Source organism: Madurella fahalii (genome assembly GCF_045866475.1).
Source record: "Madurella fahalii IFM 68171 DNA, scaffold_2, whole genome shotgun sequence".
NCBI lineage: Eukaryota > Fungi > Ascomycota > Sordariomycetes > Sordariales > Madurella > Madurella fahalii.
The window spans coordinates 3,245,190-3,260,867 of NW_027263972.1; the positions used below are offsets into that span (position 1 = coordinate 3,245,190).

General features: G+C 56.0%; 5 protein-coding genes across 5 annotated transcripts; 2 read left to right on the plus strand and 3 right to left on the minus strand.

The window, feature by feature from the left end:
• Window positions 1-745: 745 nt before the first annotated feature.
• Window positions 746-4,001, plus strand: MTR4 (ATP-dependent RNA helicase mtr4; the record flags this gene model as incomplete). Its single annotated transcript, XM_071059136.1, has 2 exons — window positions 746-3,759; window positions 3,821-4,001. 2 exons carry the CDS (start codon window positions 746-748, stop codon window positions 3,999-4,001), a joined length of 3,195 nt encoding a protein of 1,064 aa, XP_070915237.1.
• A 451-nt stretch (window positions 4,002-4,452) lies between these two features.
• On the minus strand, window positions 4,453-5,637 carry MFIFM68171_03716 (uncharacterized protein; the record flags this gene model as incomplete). Its single annotated transcript, XM_071059137.1, has 1 exon — window positions 4,453-5,637. The coding sequence occupies one exon, from the start codon at window positions 5,635-5,637 to the stop codon at window positions 4,453-4,455; it is 1,185 nt and encodes a 394-aa protein (XP_070915238.1).
• A 534-nt stretch (window positions 5,638-6,171) lies between these two features.
• MFIFM68171_03717 (uncharacterized protein) lies at window positions 6,172-7,991 on the minus strand (the record flags this gene model as incomplete). The annotated part of the gene is made up of 6 exons (XM_071059138.1): window positions 6,172-6,408; window positions 6,471-6,605; window positions 6,665-6,865; window positions 6,922-6,949; window positions 7,012-7,337; window positions 7,437-7,991. The coding sequence occupies 6 exons, from the start codon at window positions 7,989-7,991 to the stop codon at window positions 6,172-6,174; spliced, it is 1,482 nt and encodes a 493-aa protein (XP_070915239.1).
• A 1,232-nt stretch (window positions 7,992-9,223) lies between these two features.
• On the plus strand, window positions 9,224-10,880 carry BNA3 (arylformamidase; the record flags this gene model as incomplete). Its single annotated transcript, XM_071059139.1, has 6 exons — window positions 9,224-9,378; window positions 9,440-9,699; window positions 9,754-9,996; window positions 10,049-10,264; window positions 10,321-10,422; window positions 10,489-10,880. The coding sequence occupies 6 exons, from the start codon at window positions 9,224-9,226 to the stop codon at window positions 10,878-10,880; spliced, it is 1,368 nt and encodes a 455-aa protein (XP_070915240.1).
• A 904-nt stretch (window positions 10,881-11,784) lies between these two features.
• MFIFM68171_03719 (uncharacterized protein) lies at window positions 11,785-13,754 on the minus strand (the record flags this gene model as incomplete). Its single annotated transcript, XM_071059140.1, has 3 exons — window positions 11,785-11,862; window positions 11,920-12,015; window positions 12,096-13,754. The coding sequence occupies 3 exons, from the start codon at window positions 13,752-13,754 to the stop codon at window positions 11,785-11,787; spliced, it is 1,833 nt and encodes a 610-aa protein (XP_070915241.1).
• Between the last annotated feature and the right edge of the window lie 1,924 nt (window positions 13,755-15,678).

Sequence of the window (15,678 nt, forward strand, 5' to 3'; positions counted from 1 at the left end):
GTGTCCCGATCATGGCTGGGATGGCTGGGATCTACTGCTGTGATCGCCTGGCCTGGTTCGTCCAGCAGTTGGTTGTCCTCGTTCTGGCTTTGGTTTTATGGGTTTGTCGGTGTAGATGTGTGCTCCTTTTGTCATTCGAATAACTAGTCGCCAAATGACTTAGGGGTTGAACCATTGGCAGTTGCCTAGTTCTTTTAGCATCCATCTATTCAGGTTCTTTCAACTCCCTAAGCCAACAAAGGATGGTTGTGATAGTAAATCTGAGAATTTCATTTCCTGTTTTGACCTGTGAAGTTAAGAAACCTATACAATAGAGGACACGATTAACTTCAATATCCTCTAGTTAGTGTTCCTGTCGGTTTGTTTTCAATTTGTATGCCATTTTGTAGGTAGTTAAGAGAAATGGTGAAGTTGTAGGGGGTCGCCTTCCAAAAGCGGCTAATGACTTCTGTAGCTGATTGTGCAGTACATACAGTGCATGTACATGCATACAGTACCTTTGCAGCCCGGACACGCCGCTCACCTCACCGCCCTAAGCTCTTGCACAAGGGAGCATCAAGGTGGGTGGCAGAAATGTGGGGCGATCAATCCCGACGACCTTTTTTTTATCGGCAAGCAACCGCCCAGCCGCCGCATTTGGGTTTTCCACGCGTAGAAAAGCATCCGTTCTCGTTAGGCCTAGATTCTCCCCCCACACATTCCCGGCATAAACATCAAGCGCGAATGGGTATCGGCGGTCGGAGATATGGATGAATTGTTTGACGTGTTCGCGGAGCTGCCCCGCGCTCCCAAGAGGCGCAAAGCCGATGTCGATATCGAGATGACCGACGGCATCCAGAATGGAGACCAAGCCGTGCTCAAAGACGATGGCGCCAACGATCAATCAAAAGATACAGAGCACCAAGGCGACACGAAGAGGTTAAAGACACAAGACAAAGCAGAACCCATTATTACCGACTCGTTCCAAACAGCAGAGTCGAGAGAAGTCACGGCTGCGCAGGGCTTTGCGCCTTCGACAGACGGCGGGGACTCGCTCGTCTTATCTCACAACATCCAGCACCAGGTCGCGCTGCCGCCCGATCTCGACTACGAGTACATTCCTCTCTCAGAGCACAAGCCGCCCGCGGAGCCTGCACGCACGTACTCGTTCAAACTCGACCCCTTCCAGAGCCTCTCCGTCGCGTCGATCGAGCGCGAGGAGAGCGTGTTGGTCTCGGCCCATACCAGCGCCGGCAAGACGGTTGTTGCCGAGTATGCGATTGCGCAGTGTCTCAAGAGAAACCAGAGGGTCATTTACACGAGTCCCATCAAGGCCCTCAGCAACCAGAAGTTCCGCGACTTCCAGGCCGAGTTTGGCGACGTGGGCCTCATGACTGGTGATGTCACGATCAACCCAACCGCGAGCTGCCTCGTGATGACGACCGAGATTCTGCGGTCTATGTTGTACCGCGGCTCCGAAATCATGCGCGAGGTCGCCTGGGTCATTTTCGACGAGATCCACTACATGCGAGACAAGACGCGCGGTGTCGTCTGGGAGGAAACCATCATCCTGCTCCCGGACAAAGTGAGATATGTCTTTCTATCTGCCACCATCCCGAACGCCTTCCAGTTCGCCGAATGGATCGCCAAGATTCACCGTCAAGCCTGCCACGTCGTCTACACCGATTTCCGGCCGACGCCGTTGCAAAACTACTTTTTCCCCGCTGGCGGCAAGGGCATCTTCCTCATTGTGGACGAGAAGGGCAATTTCAAAGAGAACAACTTCAACCACGCCATGTCTCTGATCGAGCAAAACAAGGGGTCAGACCCGGCCGACTGGAGCGCCAAGCAGAAGGGTCGGGGAAAGAACAAGAAGACCAACAAGGGTGGCGAGGCGCCGAATGAGCTCTCAGATATCGCCAAGATCATCAAAATGATCATCAAGAAGAACTTCCAGCCCGTCATCGTCTTCAACTTTAGCAAACGCGAATGCGAGCAGATGGCGCTCAAGACGTCGCACATGAAGTTCAACGCGCCGGACGAGGAGGACATGGTCAACAAAGTCTTTGAGAATGCGTTGAACCAACTGTCGGACGAGGACAAGAGCCTCCCTCAGATTACGAATATCCTGCCGTTGCTGCGGAAGGGCATCGGCGTTCACCACTCGGGCCTTCTGCCCATTCTCAAGGAGACGATAGAGATTCTCTTCCAAGAAGGTCTGATCAAGGTTTTATTCGCCACCGAGACCTTCTCCATTGGTCTCAACATGCCGGCCAGGACGGTCGTCTTCACGCAGGTTACAAAATGGGACGGCGTCCAGCGGCGGCCTCTCACGTCGTCCGAATACATCCAGATGGCAGGCAGAGCCGGTCGTCGTGGGCTCGATGACAGAGGCATCGTCATCATGATGGTTGACGACAAGCTCGAGCCTGATACTGCCAGGAGCGTCGTTGTCGGCCATCAAGACCGGTTGAACTCGGCGTTTCACCTCGGCTACAACATGATTCTCAACCTGCTGCGCATTGAGGCCATCTCACCCGAGTACATGCTCGAGAGGTGTTTCTTCCAGTTCCAGACTGCCCACAGCGTGCCGCAGCTGGAGCGGGAGCTCACTGCGCTGCAGCAGGAGAGGGACGGTATGATCATCCCGGACGAGAGCCAGGTGAAGGACTATTACACGATCCGCCAGCAGCTCGATGGCTACAACAAGGATATGGTCGCCGTGATCCAGCATCCCAGCCACTGCGTCAAGTATATGAACCCCGGCCGCCTTGTGCAGATCCAGACTCCAAGCGGGACCGATTTTGGGTGGGGCGTCGTGTTCGATTTCGTACCTCGCAAGGCTGATAAGAACGGAAAGGCCGACTGGCCAGCACAGGAGTCATACTTTGCAGACGTTCTGCTCAAGATTTCGTCGCTTAGCAAGGACTTCCGCCGCGAAGCCAAGGGTGACAGTGCGGTACCCGAGGGTGTCCTGCCGAGGCAGAGCGGCGAGCCAGGCAGGTGGGCGGTTGTCCCATGCCTGCTAAACTGCGTAAAGGCTCTTGGCCAGCTCCGCCTCTTTGTCCCGAAGGACGCCAAATCAAGAGAAGAGGAGGAGTCAGTGGGTAAGTCCCTCGATGAGGTCAGCCGGCGCTTCCCGGATGGCATCCCTATCCTTGACCCGCTCGACAACATGGGCATCAAGGATGAGTCGTTCAAGAAGCTGCTCCGGAAAATTGAGGTGCTCGAGTCGCGGCTCGTCGCCAGCCCGCTGCACAATTCCCCGCACCTCGCCGAGCTCTGGGAGAAGTACTCGGCCAAGCTCGCGCTGGGCGAGAAGATCAGGGAGAAGAAAAAGGCCATCACCAAGGCGCACAGCATCTCGCAGCTCGACGAGCTCAAGTCGCGCAAGCGCGTGCTCCGCCGGCTGGGCTTCATCAACGAGGCCGAGGTGGTGCAGATGAAGGCGCGCGTGGCGTGCGAGATCTCGTCGACCGAGGGCCACGAGCTGCTGCTCGCCGAGCTGCTCTTCAACCGCTTCTTCAACGAGCTCACGCCCGAGGTGTGCGCGTCGGTGCTGAGCGTCTTCATCTTTGACGAGAAGGTCGAGACGCAGGAGCTCAAGGAGGAGCTGGCCAAGCCGTTCCGCGAGATCCAGGCGCAGGCGCGCATCATCGCCAAGGTCAGCGCCGAGAGCAAGCTCGACGTCAACGAGGACGAGTACGTGCAGAGCCTGAAGTGGCAGCTGATGGAGACGGTACTGGCGTGGGCCAACGGGCGACCGTTTGTCGAGATAAGGTGAGCTTTTTCTCTCCCTGTCATGGAAGTGATAGAGGGAATACTGACTGACTCTGGCTAGCAAAATGACCAACGCCTATGAAGGGTCGCTGATCCGGTTGTTCCGCCGGCTCGAGGAGCTGCTGCGGCAGATGGCCGAGGCAGCCAAAGTCATGGGCAGCGAGGAACTCAAGGACAAGTTTGAATTGAGTTTGTCCAAGATCCGGCGTGACATTGTGTCATTCAATAGCTTGTATCTGTGATCAAGCAGAGCATGGTCGGCGTTTTGTGGGTTTCGTCTCTTGGAGTTTTCAGGAGGGCGGGTAGGAAAAGAATACCATGGAATTGTGCGTTTGTATTAGCCGAGTAGATTTCTAGATCTCTACAGTTGTCATAGTTGTGGCAGTGTCGTGAGCGGTAATAGTAGCAGTGGAGCGCTGGCTCTTTCGATTCGCTGAGGCTGTCCTGCCTGCCTCGTTAACAAGTCCAACGCTTTTTGTCAAAGCCAGCCCAACGACATATCACGACCCTTTACCACCACCACCATAGTATACATACATACACGCTTCCGAATCGCTGCCGTTTAACCCGGGGTATCAGTCAATACAAAATAATTACAATTACAGCCAGCCCCGACTTCCGCTGCGACCCCCAACATCAGCAAGCCAGGACGGCTTCCAGCAGAGCAGCGAGGCAAACAGACAGGGACAGTCCCTAGCCCTCCCCCGTCAACCCCCTCACCACCCCAACACTCAAGCTCAGCAGCACCCCGAAAAAGACAAACATCTGCATCCGCCGGCTCCACATCCCTTCCTCCTTACCCGCCCACGCCACCACCCCGAGGGGGAACACAAACCCAATCAGCATCCCCCTGATCAATGGCCCGGCCATGGAGCTGAGCGCGTAGACGTCCTCGGTCCCCGCCCCTGCCGCCGCGCCATCCAGTCCCTCCAGCTCTTCCGCCCCACCACCACCACCGCCCAAGTTGGCGGCACCTCCCGGAGCGTTGGTCGCGTAATGGGGAAGCGAGGAGGCGACGTTGCCGCTGTCGTTGTCCAGCCAGGCATCCTCCATGGCGCGCAGCGCGTCGGGCGAGGGCATGGTGTCCGGGGTGAAGCGGGCCGTGTGGAGGGCGCGGAACTGGCGGCGGAGGAGGGCGATCTCGGGCGGGGCGAAGCCCGCCTGGAGCAGGCGGTCGAAGCCTAGCGGTCGGGGGCTGTTCTGGTTCTGGGGCATGGAGAGGGGCGGTGGTTGGTGTTGTTGGTGTGGTTGGTGGCGGTGGCCGGGGGTCGATAAGGGCGAGGGAGACGGCGGGTGGGAGAAGGAGGATGGCGATGGGGGTGCCGGCGCGGGTGCCGCGGCCGCGGCGGCTTCCGCGGCGAGGTCCATGTCGGAGAGGGCGTCGCCGATGCTGCAGTTTATGAAGACGCGCTGCTGTTGTTGCTGCGGGGGGAACCCGGACTTGGCTTTGCCTTTGCCTTTGGGGTCGTGTTGACTTTGTGAGAGCGGCGGCGGGGGAGGGGCTTTGAGGACGGCGCTGAGGACCGAGGTGTCGGGGAGGATGCGGCCATTGTGGATGAAGCGCAGGCGGGCGCGGGATGGATGGTCGGAGTTAGACTTGTCTTCAGCTGTAGCGTCGACGGCGAGGCGGCCGCGGATGAGGTGTTTCAGCGCGACGACGGTGGTCTGTTGTGGTGAGGGGATGTCGAGGTGCAGGTCCGGGAGGGCGGTACTGAAGCGGATGGTAATGTGGAGGGGCGGCTGCGCCGGCGGAAAGACGAGCGCAGACGGGGTGCGCGGGAGGAGAGAGCGGTTATCACGCGGCGCTCGAGTCGGGGAGGAGGCGGATGAAGACGATCTGCTGGCGCCGCCATTGCCTCGTCTGTTGGCGTTGCTCATGGTGGTGGTATTATTCGATGTCGGCGGAAGATCTTTTGGGGAGGACGACTGACCGTATGGTCACCTGTCGATACCCGGGGTATTCATTTGCTGTTTGTGTGCGTATCTTTGTCTAGGTCTAAGACCTTAGCCTTGCTCACCAGACCAAAACCAGTCGTGCCTTGCAGACGCGGCCAGGGTTGCATGATCTGATGCAGGGAAGCGACGGGTATCTGCTGGGACAGCGATGCTGGGACAGTGACGTTGGGAGCTTCTCCAATTTCCCCACACTCCCGTCCATCTCATCATCTTGGCATTCACTTCCCGGGGCCGGCATATGCTGTTAGCTGAACAACATCCCCCGTCCAAGCACTCCCCTTGCTTGCACTCGTACCCAGAGATAACTGACGGTGAATTACCGAGGACGGCTTCTCAAAACAAAGATAATCTTCGCCATGCCATGACAGCCCCATTAACAGTGACAACACCTCCCAATGCAACCCGAGCAACTCGCTAGAAAACGAGGGACCCAACCATGAACCCATGAAATAACTCTTACGTTCTTCCCAACTTATCCGCCAACCGAGCCAGCCCAAACTTACCGAGCGCGGTGGTCACAGCACCCTTGACCTTTTCGGCCCTGCGGCTCCTAATACACTCCTGCTCATGTCGCTCGAGACAGGCTACGAGGTAATTGACAAAACCGTCCCAGGCTCCCTGCACGTTGTCACCTTCTTTAGCTGAGCACTCACTGTACACTGCGGCATGGATAGCTGTGGCGGCTTGACTTCCCTGTGAAGCAAAAAGACTGTCAGCGGATGTAAAAAATTTCGAGCCGCAGAGTTTATGCGTACCATGCCATATGTCACCGGATTCCTGGCCGGCAGGAACGCCAGATCGAGCACGGGGAAGTTGGGGCGGAGGTCCCGCTTGAGGCCCAGGACAAAGATTTTGCCGTCGTGAAGAGACGCGTGGAGCTTTGGGGCCCACTGTAATCACGGTGTAAGTTACTCCATCCGCTTGTCCGTTGTTAGTGTTTTAACCTTACAGTCTCCCTAATAGCCTTGACATTGGCCACGTCCGTAACGCTGAAGCAGATAATGGCGGCGTGGAAGAAGTTGGACACCAGAGGACCGTTGCGCTGAGCAACGACTGAGCCGGGGAAATCCCAGAGCTCTACCTTGACAACTGTGCCGTTCTCTGTGATGGAAGTGACAGTCCGGACGTTAGGGGTTGCAGATGGCTTAGTCTGTAAGTTGTCAATCTCCACACTCACGGGCTAGGCAGGTGAACTCATCGACATACCTGGGCATATGACCCGTTGAGGAGATAGCTAAATCATGCAAAGCACGTCAGGATCCCTATCAGAGCGACAATTAACCGAGACCGACTTACTTCACAAAAGCTGTCTTGCCAGAACCACTATCTCCGATAAGGCAGATCTTAACGGTGCGCTCGGGATTGGCCGGGGCCGAAACAAACCCAGCGCGGGAAAGGACGCTACAAGCCGGTGACCTTGATGTAAACGCCAAAATTCGGTGGCGGGCACCAGTAATCACAGTGGCGGCCGGCAAAGTTCTATCATCGACATGCGACAGGCGGCTGCTGGCACGAGTGGCGCGGCCCATGCGCGATACAGTGTGGTGGAAGGTCCTCGAGATGCGGCTGCGCTTGGGCGGCGGCTCGTTCATGTCCGTGACTGTGTCATTGTCGTCAGAGGGCTGAAAGAGGCAAGTGTTAGCTTAAAAGACCGAAAAGGCGGTGTGTGTCATGAATGCGAGTGGTTTGAATTCTTTTTAATTGGAAAAGTGACGACTTACAGACTTGCGCTTTTCCCCACTCCGCGTCTCACGGACTTGAGCATGTCCGTGACCTTTATTAGCGCCACAGTCGTCCTCTCCGACGCTGCCATCCTGGGCAACGGCAGAAACACAGTCGTCACCCGGGTCAAAATCATGCCGGTCGAGAGACAGGTTTGCCAAGCTGCTCAGCCAGTCATCGAAGCGCTCGGTCTTGTCAAAGTAAAAATGGCCGTGACCAACCACATAGGCCTGGCCATAAAGCCCTCCGGGCCGAGTGATCGGCATCCCCGGCAGCCAGCGCTCGGTTGGCGCCACAGAAGAGTCGCAATGCTCCGGGCCGCGATACTGCCGAGAAACGGTAAGGCTGGGGTTCGGAAATCGAGGTGCAGCAGAGATGCCGACGTTAAAATTAAATTCGAACCCAGGGTAGATCAAGGTATGGGCGGGCGGGAAGGGCGAATTTGGGGACGTGGATGGAGAAGAAAATGTGCCAGGCGTGCCCGGTCGGCGGATCAAGTTTCCTGGCTGGGCTCGACCGCCATACATCTGCATTGGTATGGGAGGACGTCCCATGGTGACAGTTGTATTATTATCGTGGCTAATTTTGGACAAGTGGCACGTTGGACGATTAGAAACGGAGGACCGAATGCTCGGGTTGACAGGTGAGCAACGGAGGAGAGGGAGAGATGGGGATTGGGTCGACGGCGAGGAAGTGAGAGGACGTTGTTCGCCGTAGGAAGATTGCCAATTCAATCGCCCGGTTAGCGGGCTTCACGAAATGGAGTAAACTACAAAATGATCTGAGCGCCTTTTGTGGGATACGGATTATAAGACGAAATGATATTGATCCTACCCGTAAGCGTCATGGAATCAAACCATTGGAGAGGGTAATAGACAGTGGCATTAATTCCACTACACATTGTGATTTTTGGACCGACGACACCGAAAAGGACATTGCACTTAAACCAGAGTGCCATCCCCAGAGCACGACACGCCGAGTGCAGACAACGACGAAGTGTGATTATTGCTGCTCATGACGGACAAACAAACAGAGATATTGAGCAGCTTCCAACAGACCTGGCCATAGATAGTGTAAATTGGCTGGTAGAGGAATCTCAGCAATATCTTGCTTTCTGGATTGACTTGCTAGGAACATATATGTGCAAGACCATTCACTAAGGAGCCGTGTGGCTGTGAGATTTGAGTCAAGTGATGGAATGGTCCATCAGACTCTATACTTGTTGCGGCAAGTGTGTCGTCACAGACCAGAGGATCAAACCCGCGGGCGACCCCGTCAAACTATGTCTGCCAGTTCCAGTTCGGCTGTACTTGATAAGGAGTGCTCTCCTCTCGATTCTGAACGATAGCCAAGCGCGGGACCTGACCGTTCCAAATGCTCTCCCATCATCTGGTCGCACTTTTCTCTGGCTATTTGGCCGTAAAAGAACATCTATCATCGACTAGGCCGCTTGGTATTCGCTTATCGGGGCCGCACTCGGATTTATGCATGTGAATCTGATACCCTGCGCAGTTAGCGGCTAAGCACGGCTCACCTGAAGCCCACTGCAGCGCTTGCTGTCCGCCATCGGAAAGAACCCACAAGTAGGGCGACGAGTGGAACAAGTTTCGCGTGCCGATGACGGACAGGCCTTCAGCTGTGCTTCGTGTGAACGAAGGGACCACACCCATCTGCGGTCATTACTGAGCAGGCCCTGGCCTCTCCCCACATTGGAGTAGTGTTAATTGACTATATCTTTCCCATGGACCGCTGATTGGCTTGTTTATTACTCGCAAAGTCCTCACTCATGACTTCGTCCACTGCGCTCGCGCCCCTCCTTCGGCGATTGAGCATTGCACCAAAGCCCAGCACAGCCAGAAGATATCTTCATCGCACCCGCCCTGTCATGACTGAGAAGTTGAAGCCTGCTGCTCGCGTTTCCGGCAGGCGACAGGATGTCTGGTACGCTCATTTGTTTAATGGCAATTTGTCTCAAGACCATGGGCTAACACGGCTCGCCAAGGAGCGTCATCAACGAGGCCGCCGCGGCCTCGCCCAAGCAGCCCATCATCAACATGGGCCAAGGCTTCTTCGGTTACAACCCTCCCGAGTTCATCTTGAACGCCGCAAAGGAAGCCCTCAACAGGGTCGAGTGCAACCAGTACTCTCCCACCAAGGGCCGTCCACGGCTAAGGAAGGCCATCTCGGAAGCCTATGCACCACACTGGGGCCGGAAGCTGGATCCAGAGACCGAGATCACCATAACGACGGGGGCGAATGAGGGTTTGTTCCCACGCAATCGTCCTCGATCCCGCCCGTGGCGCTGACCAACTGCAGGGATGCTGAGCGCCTTCATGGCATTTATCGAGCCGGGGGACGAGGTCATCATCTTTGAACCCTTCTTCGACCAGTACATCAGCAACATCGAAATGCCCGGCGGCAAGATCGTTTACGTGCCCATGCATCCCCCCAAGGATGGCGGCACCAAGACGCACTCGGCCGGAGAATGGACCATCGATTTTGACGAGCTTGAGCGAGCCATCACTCCCCGGACCAAAATGCTCGTCATCAACACGCCCCGTTCGTTTGGCCCTTGCATTCCCCCTTGACCCCTTGCACTAACATAATCAAGACAATCCCATCGGCAAGGTCTTCTCCCGTGACGAGTTGCAAAGGGTAGCGGACATCTGCCTCAAGCACAAGATCATCATCCTTTCCGACGAGGTCTACGACCGCCTGTACTACGTCCCCTTTACCCGCATCGCCACGCTGTCTCCCGAGGTGGAGCAGATCACCCTCACCGTCGGGTCGGCCGGCAAGAACTTTTACGCCACAGGCTGGCGCGTCGGTATGTTGCCCTTCCCCCCCATCCCGGCAGTACCCAACTAATTCCTCTCAAAACAGGCTGGCTCATGGGGCCCCCTTCACTAATCCAATACGTCTCCGCCGCACACACCCGCATCTGCTATTCCTCCGTCTCGCCACTACAAGAAGCCTGCGCCATCGGTAACGTCCCCCACATCCCATCCATCTTCAATCCCATTCCCACTAACTGGGCCCCCCCCTTATCAGGCTTTGAGCAAGCCTCCTCCCAAGGTTTCTGGGATCAATGCATCAACGACATGCAGGCAAAGATGGCCCGCTTTAACGCCGTCTGGGACGAGCTCGGCGTTCCCTACTCGGAACCTGAGGGCGGCTATTTTGTCATGGTCAACCTGGCCAAGGTGCAGATCCCCGAGGGGTATCCCTTCCCGCCGCACGTGGCCAGCCGCCCGCGGGACTTCAAGCTCGCCTGGTTCCTGATCCAGGAACTCGGGGTCGCGGCCATCCCGCCGAGCGAGTTCTACACGGACGAGAGGGCGCACATCGTCGAGGATTACCTACGGTTTGCCGTTTGCAAGCCGGATGAGGCGCTGGAAGAGGCGAAGGAGAGGCTGCGCGGCCTGAAGAAGTATCTGAAGTAATGGGATAAGTCAGGGGTTATCTACCGGGGGTATTAGTCTCGGTGAGTCAAACCTCGGGTTGGGTTAGAGGAGGTAGTTCTCAGGATGGTTCTTATAGTACTGGGGACCCATCAATCGTGATACTCCACCGAGAAAGAGTTGCTAGATATCCACCGTATGTGGTAACCATTTAACGAATATAGAAAAGAAAAAGGAAAGGAAAAAATATTCTTTCCTACAACGTAATATCCTGCGTTGGTGAACACTGCCGATTCCGTCTCCCCTAGGATAGGTATATATGTATGTCTACCCAGTCATCCATGGCCTACGCAAAATGTCCAGTACCAAAGATAGGAGTGAAGCTATCTCCCCGTCACTAAATTCACCGGCCAAATGACAAAACCTCGGCCAAGTAATAACCAGGAGAACAAGATCGGAAGAGATCGAGGGTGCGTTGCCCGTGCCACGCCCCACTTTTTCTGTTCAGTCATTAAGACACCACTGCCAAACGGTGCTTACCACTTCTTGAATGCATTGCGTGCCTTTTTTTACGCTGCCTCTATTATCCTTCGTACCTTCTCAACCTCTAGATCCTGTCTTTGTTAGCCAATGATGGTCTAATCCAGCTGTCAAATACTGAGTTGGGAAAAACCGCCCTAGGGAATAAGGTCCCTCTGGTCAGAGGGCCACCTTTCCACTCCGCCTTGTTTTGATAGGTATGTGGGTGCAGATGTGTGATTTTGCACCATTTTACTATATAAGATTTTTTGAATGAAGTTTTAGGTTTAAGGGAGGCGGAGCGGAGGACCCTAGGGCCGGCCTCTTGAAGGTTTCTGGGTTTTTGGAAAGAAATTATTGTTCGCTGCTATAGGTATGGCCTGTCAACAGTTATCCTTAGGGCCACCGAGTTGAGCCCTAGGCGCTCCTAAGCAGCATCCATCTTCATAGAGGGGGAATCCCAGAAGTGGAAGAAGTCCTCCCAAGCGAACGGCTTGTCTGGACTCTGTCACCGTCATTAGCCAGACGGAACGACATCAACAATAATAAGGTTAGCACTCACTTCGTTCGCCCTGGATCCATTTATGTGTATATCCCTTATAACCTTGACCCATCCATCGACCAGGCCATGGCCATGCACAGACGTTGTGGTCGCCGTCTAGTCGTTAACCCTGTTAGCGGTCCCACACTCCCAATCGACGCCAGCCAGGGACTAGAAAGAAAGAGAACGAAACACACCGGCAACGCTTTACCCCCCTTCAGACAAACCTCCATCACCCGCCTCACGTACCCATCGCTTTTCTGCATCTTCCTTTCCACGCTACCCGGCTGCACATACCCCAGCACGATCGCCAAGGCCACAACATCCTTCAGATCTCCTTCGGAACTGCCCACAAGCCCGGTCACCTTCTCCAGGGCGCTTTCCACCGTGTTGACCATGGCCTGTGCCGGCCAAGGATGATAGGGGTTGTGTTGGCGGGAATGGTGGTATCGTCCTTCCCTCACTGCCTCGGCCTCCCCATCCTCGTGTTGGTTGCCATCCCAGCTCGAAGATGGCGCATCTCTAACCCCGTCGGTTTCCTGAGCCATCTTGGCATACCAACACACCCCCAAGGCAGTATCCACCATTTCGCTAGCCGTCACGGAATGAAACATGCCCTCGAGTCCGTCATAGCCCGGGGAGACGCGTGGGTCGTGGTCCGGGCCGAGGCCGGCGCCGGCGCCGGCGCCGGTGTGCCGGAAGTTGCAATCCTTATCTAGGCAAGTAGCGAGCATAGCCATGCATGACCTCAGATACCCCTGAGAAATCTGAGGCGGGCAGTTTGACGAACCTCCCATGACAAACGGGCGGTAGAGTGCCATGAGCAGGCGGCGAAGGTGTAAATCCAGCTGCGCGCGATTGCGGCGTTCCTTGATGGGTAAACATAAGTCGTCGCGTCCCGATGGAAATTGGCGGCGTACATCGTCAAGCAGCAACTCTAGCTTTGCGCCTATTTCCATGACGGCGGTATGATCATGGAGGACATCTATTTGGCCGGCAAGAACGGCAGCTTCCATGCGGACGGGCAGGGTCCGGGCGCAGTAAGCCTGGAGTTGGTTTGTTGTGAGCTGGTCAAGGGGCTTCGAGTCTGGCAATGCGGACATGATGGGGGAGAGGTCTGCATCGTCGATGTTGCCCGGGGGTTCGCATGTATATTCGCCTTGCCGGACGGCCGAGGGGAGGTTGCATGTTAGAGAGACATGCAGGTCCATTTCCACGAGTGTAAACCATAGTCGACGTCGGCACTCTCCCTGGAAATCGGTGACGCCGGGGAGCTCGGAAGGGTCACGCTGGAGGGACATAGTCATTGCCATTCTGACAACATAGCCGAGCTCGGCCCACGAGGCTTGATGCATGGGGTGGATAGTTTTTAGCGCATGGAGGAGGAGAAGCTCAGTCTGTAGCATTGTCAGCTCGGCTAGGTGTTTCCTCCGAAGTTCGTCCAGCCAGTGCCGAACAAGAACACAAGCTGTTGGGATATGGACGCTGGTGAACCGGTCGTGGCCGAGCCCTCTTGAGTCGGTCCCGAGCCGAGCGGCGATGCACACCATGCAGAGCAGCCGCGGGAGAAAGCTCTCGTTGCAGCCCTTGCCGTCCCAATAATCCGTATATTCTTGCTGGAACGACGGGATATGAATGATTCGGAATAGACCTTCGGACATGGCAAAGTATAACTGGATAAGTCTGTCGCACACGGGCCGAGGTGGCAGGATGTCGGCCATGCGCTTCTGGATGGGCATCATAGAGTCGACAAAGACAGTGATGGGTTCTAGAGCCTTCTGGAGCTCTTTTCTCTGGGCCTGGTGGGCCTGCCGGAGGCTGGTAAGCAGCTGGAAGAAGCCGGCCCTCTTCGCCATCATGGTCAAGAATGCGCTGCCCCGGTCAAGCTGCAATTCGTCAGTTCTCCTCGCTGGCCACTAAAAATCGGCCGGTGTCTTACGAGATTAAGCCAGGATTCCATACTACACTTTCTAGTCCCTCGAGCCTCTAGCTTCCCTCTCAACTGACGACTTCGGATATCCGTGGGAGGGTTGGGGGAGTGGTGGTGGTGAGCATTCTCCGTAACGATTCTCTCGAGGCGGTCCAGGCGCGCCAAGATGTCTTCAATCTCGGGTTGAGGCTTCAGAGGCGGCTCTATGCCGTCTCTCTGAGCGGATGGACGATGGGATTCGCCATCGCGGGTCCCCGCCAATTGCTGAGGACGTTTACCAGGACGGTCGGCGGTCTCGGCATCGGAAGCCTCAGAGCCAGCGCCGTTCTCCTGGTCGGCATACCTGCAGTGTCTACGCGACCTTCGACACTGGGAACATGGTCTTTGTCGGTCACACTTCAACTTGCGCTTGCTTTTTGCGGCATCAGTCTTGGGCGATTCACAAAAAGAGGCAAGCAACTGCAATCTTACCGACATTCGATGCACGACTTGACTGGTCGCGGCCGCTTCACGCCCCCCGACCGAGCTGCACCATCAAATACAACTGTCGACGCAACGGAAGGCGTTCTTGGTTTCGGGTCACCGCTCTCGAGCGCCGACTCCATAGCCACCGGGTCGTGGTCCGCATCTGGGGTGCCAGGTCGAAGGCGGAATCGGAGAGCCTAGGAGTTCCCAGACTGAGACTGCAATTCTCAACTCGCAATTTCTTTCTTTTTCTTGTTATGTTTATTTTTATGTATATGTTTCCTTCCCTTCTCTGTTGGATTGCCCGGAGGGATTCAACGGGAACACAAGGACTGGCAACAACTGCAGGTCTTGTCGTCGAGGTCACCCGAGACATGGGATTCTGGAGACTGTGCCACAAGCCAGCCTCTGTTGGCGGCTGCCCAGGAGTGAGGTGCGGCGCACTCAAGGTTAATGCATTGTTGACGCAACATTGAGACCATGGCGAGCGAACGGGGGTGCCTGTTGCATGCAGAACTTTCCCTCCAACCTAAGCCCCGTATCGGGCGACGCATAGCACCCCGTGGCAACAAGCACCAGTGAAGCCGTTGGGGAGATGCAGTGCATGGGCCGGGATCCTGTCATGGGGCACGGATCGCCTGAAGAGCCGGTAACCGCCGCTGAAGACCGGAGCAGGGCTTGGATCTGGGTGCAATCAAGCCCGCACATCCTGGTCCGTCTCATAACGATGTCCCCTTTCTCGGAGCCGAACTTGTTCATCTCCCTTCGTGGCCGTCATTGGGGCCACTCGGATTTCTCTAGCCGCCGAGTGGCATCACTCATCACTCTGCACTCTGGGGATGCACCGGGGGCCTGTGTCGGTGGATGCAAAGATTACGGCCTAGATCTGCAGTCAGCAGCCGGACGCGAGGCATAGCATCGACCAGCCGTGGAATGCACGTCATGAACGTTTCAGAGATCAAAAGGACGTCGGGACATCGAGATGTCGAGACGTCGAGAGAAATGTCCACATCGGAGAAGGGCCCGAGGACCACGACTGCGGTTCGGATCCTGCAGCTGCAACACCCTCGCTCTTTCACTTCCTCATCAGTGAGTTCACCGACGTCGGGCGGAAGATGCCGTTTTGGTAGATTCCCCCATGCTGATTAGGTAGCACGGATTCGCCTAGGCGGATTCACCCAAGAAACCCTGCAGGCCAAGCGGGTAACACTTACCGGTGCGTGATCTTACCTTACGTAGTAGTACTCACCAGCCTCGCAAGATGACGTGTTTCGTCAACCGACAGTTCCAGCTAGCTTAGCTGCAAGGGTGACAAGCCAGCTAGCTGCCCGTCTTCTTAAGGATGCCGAAGGGTCGCTGACTACCTTCCCCGTACATGGTGGATT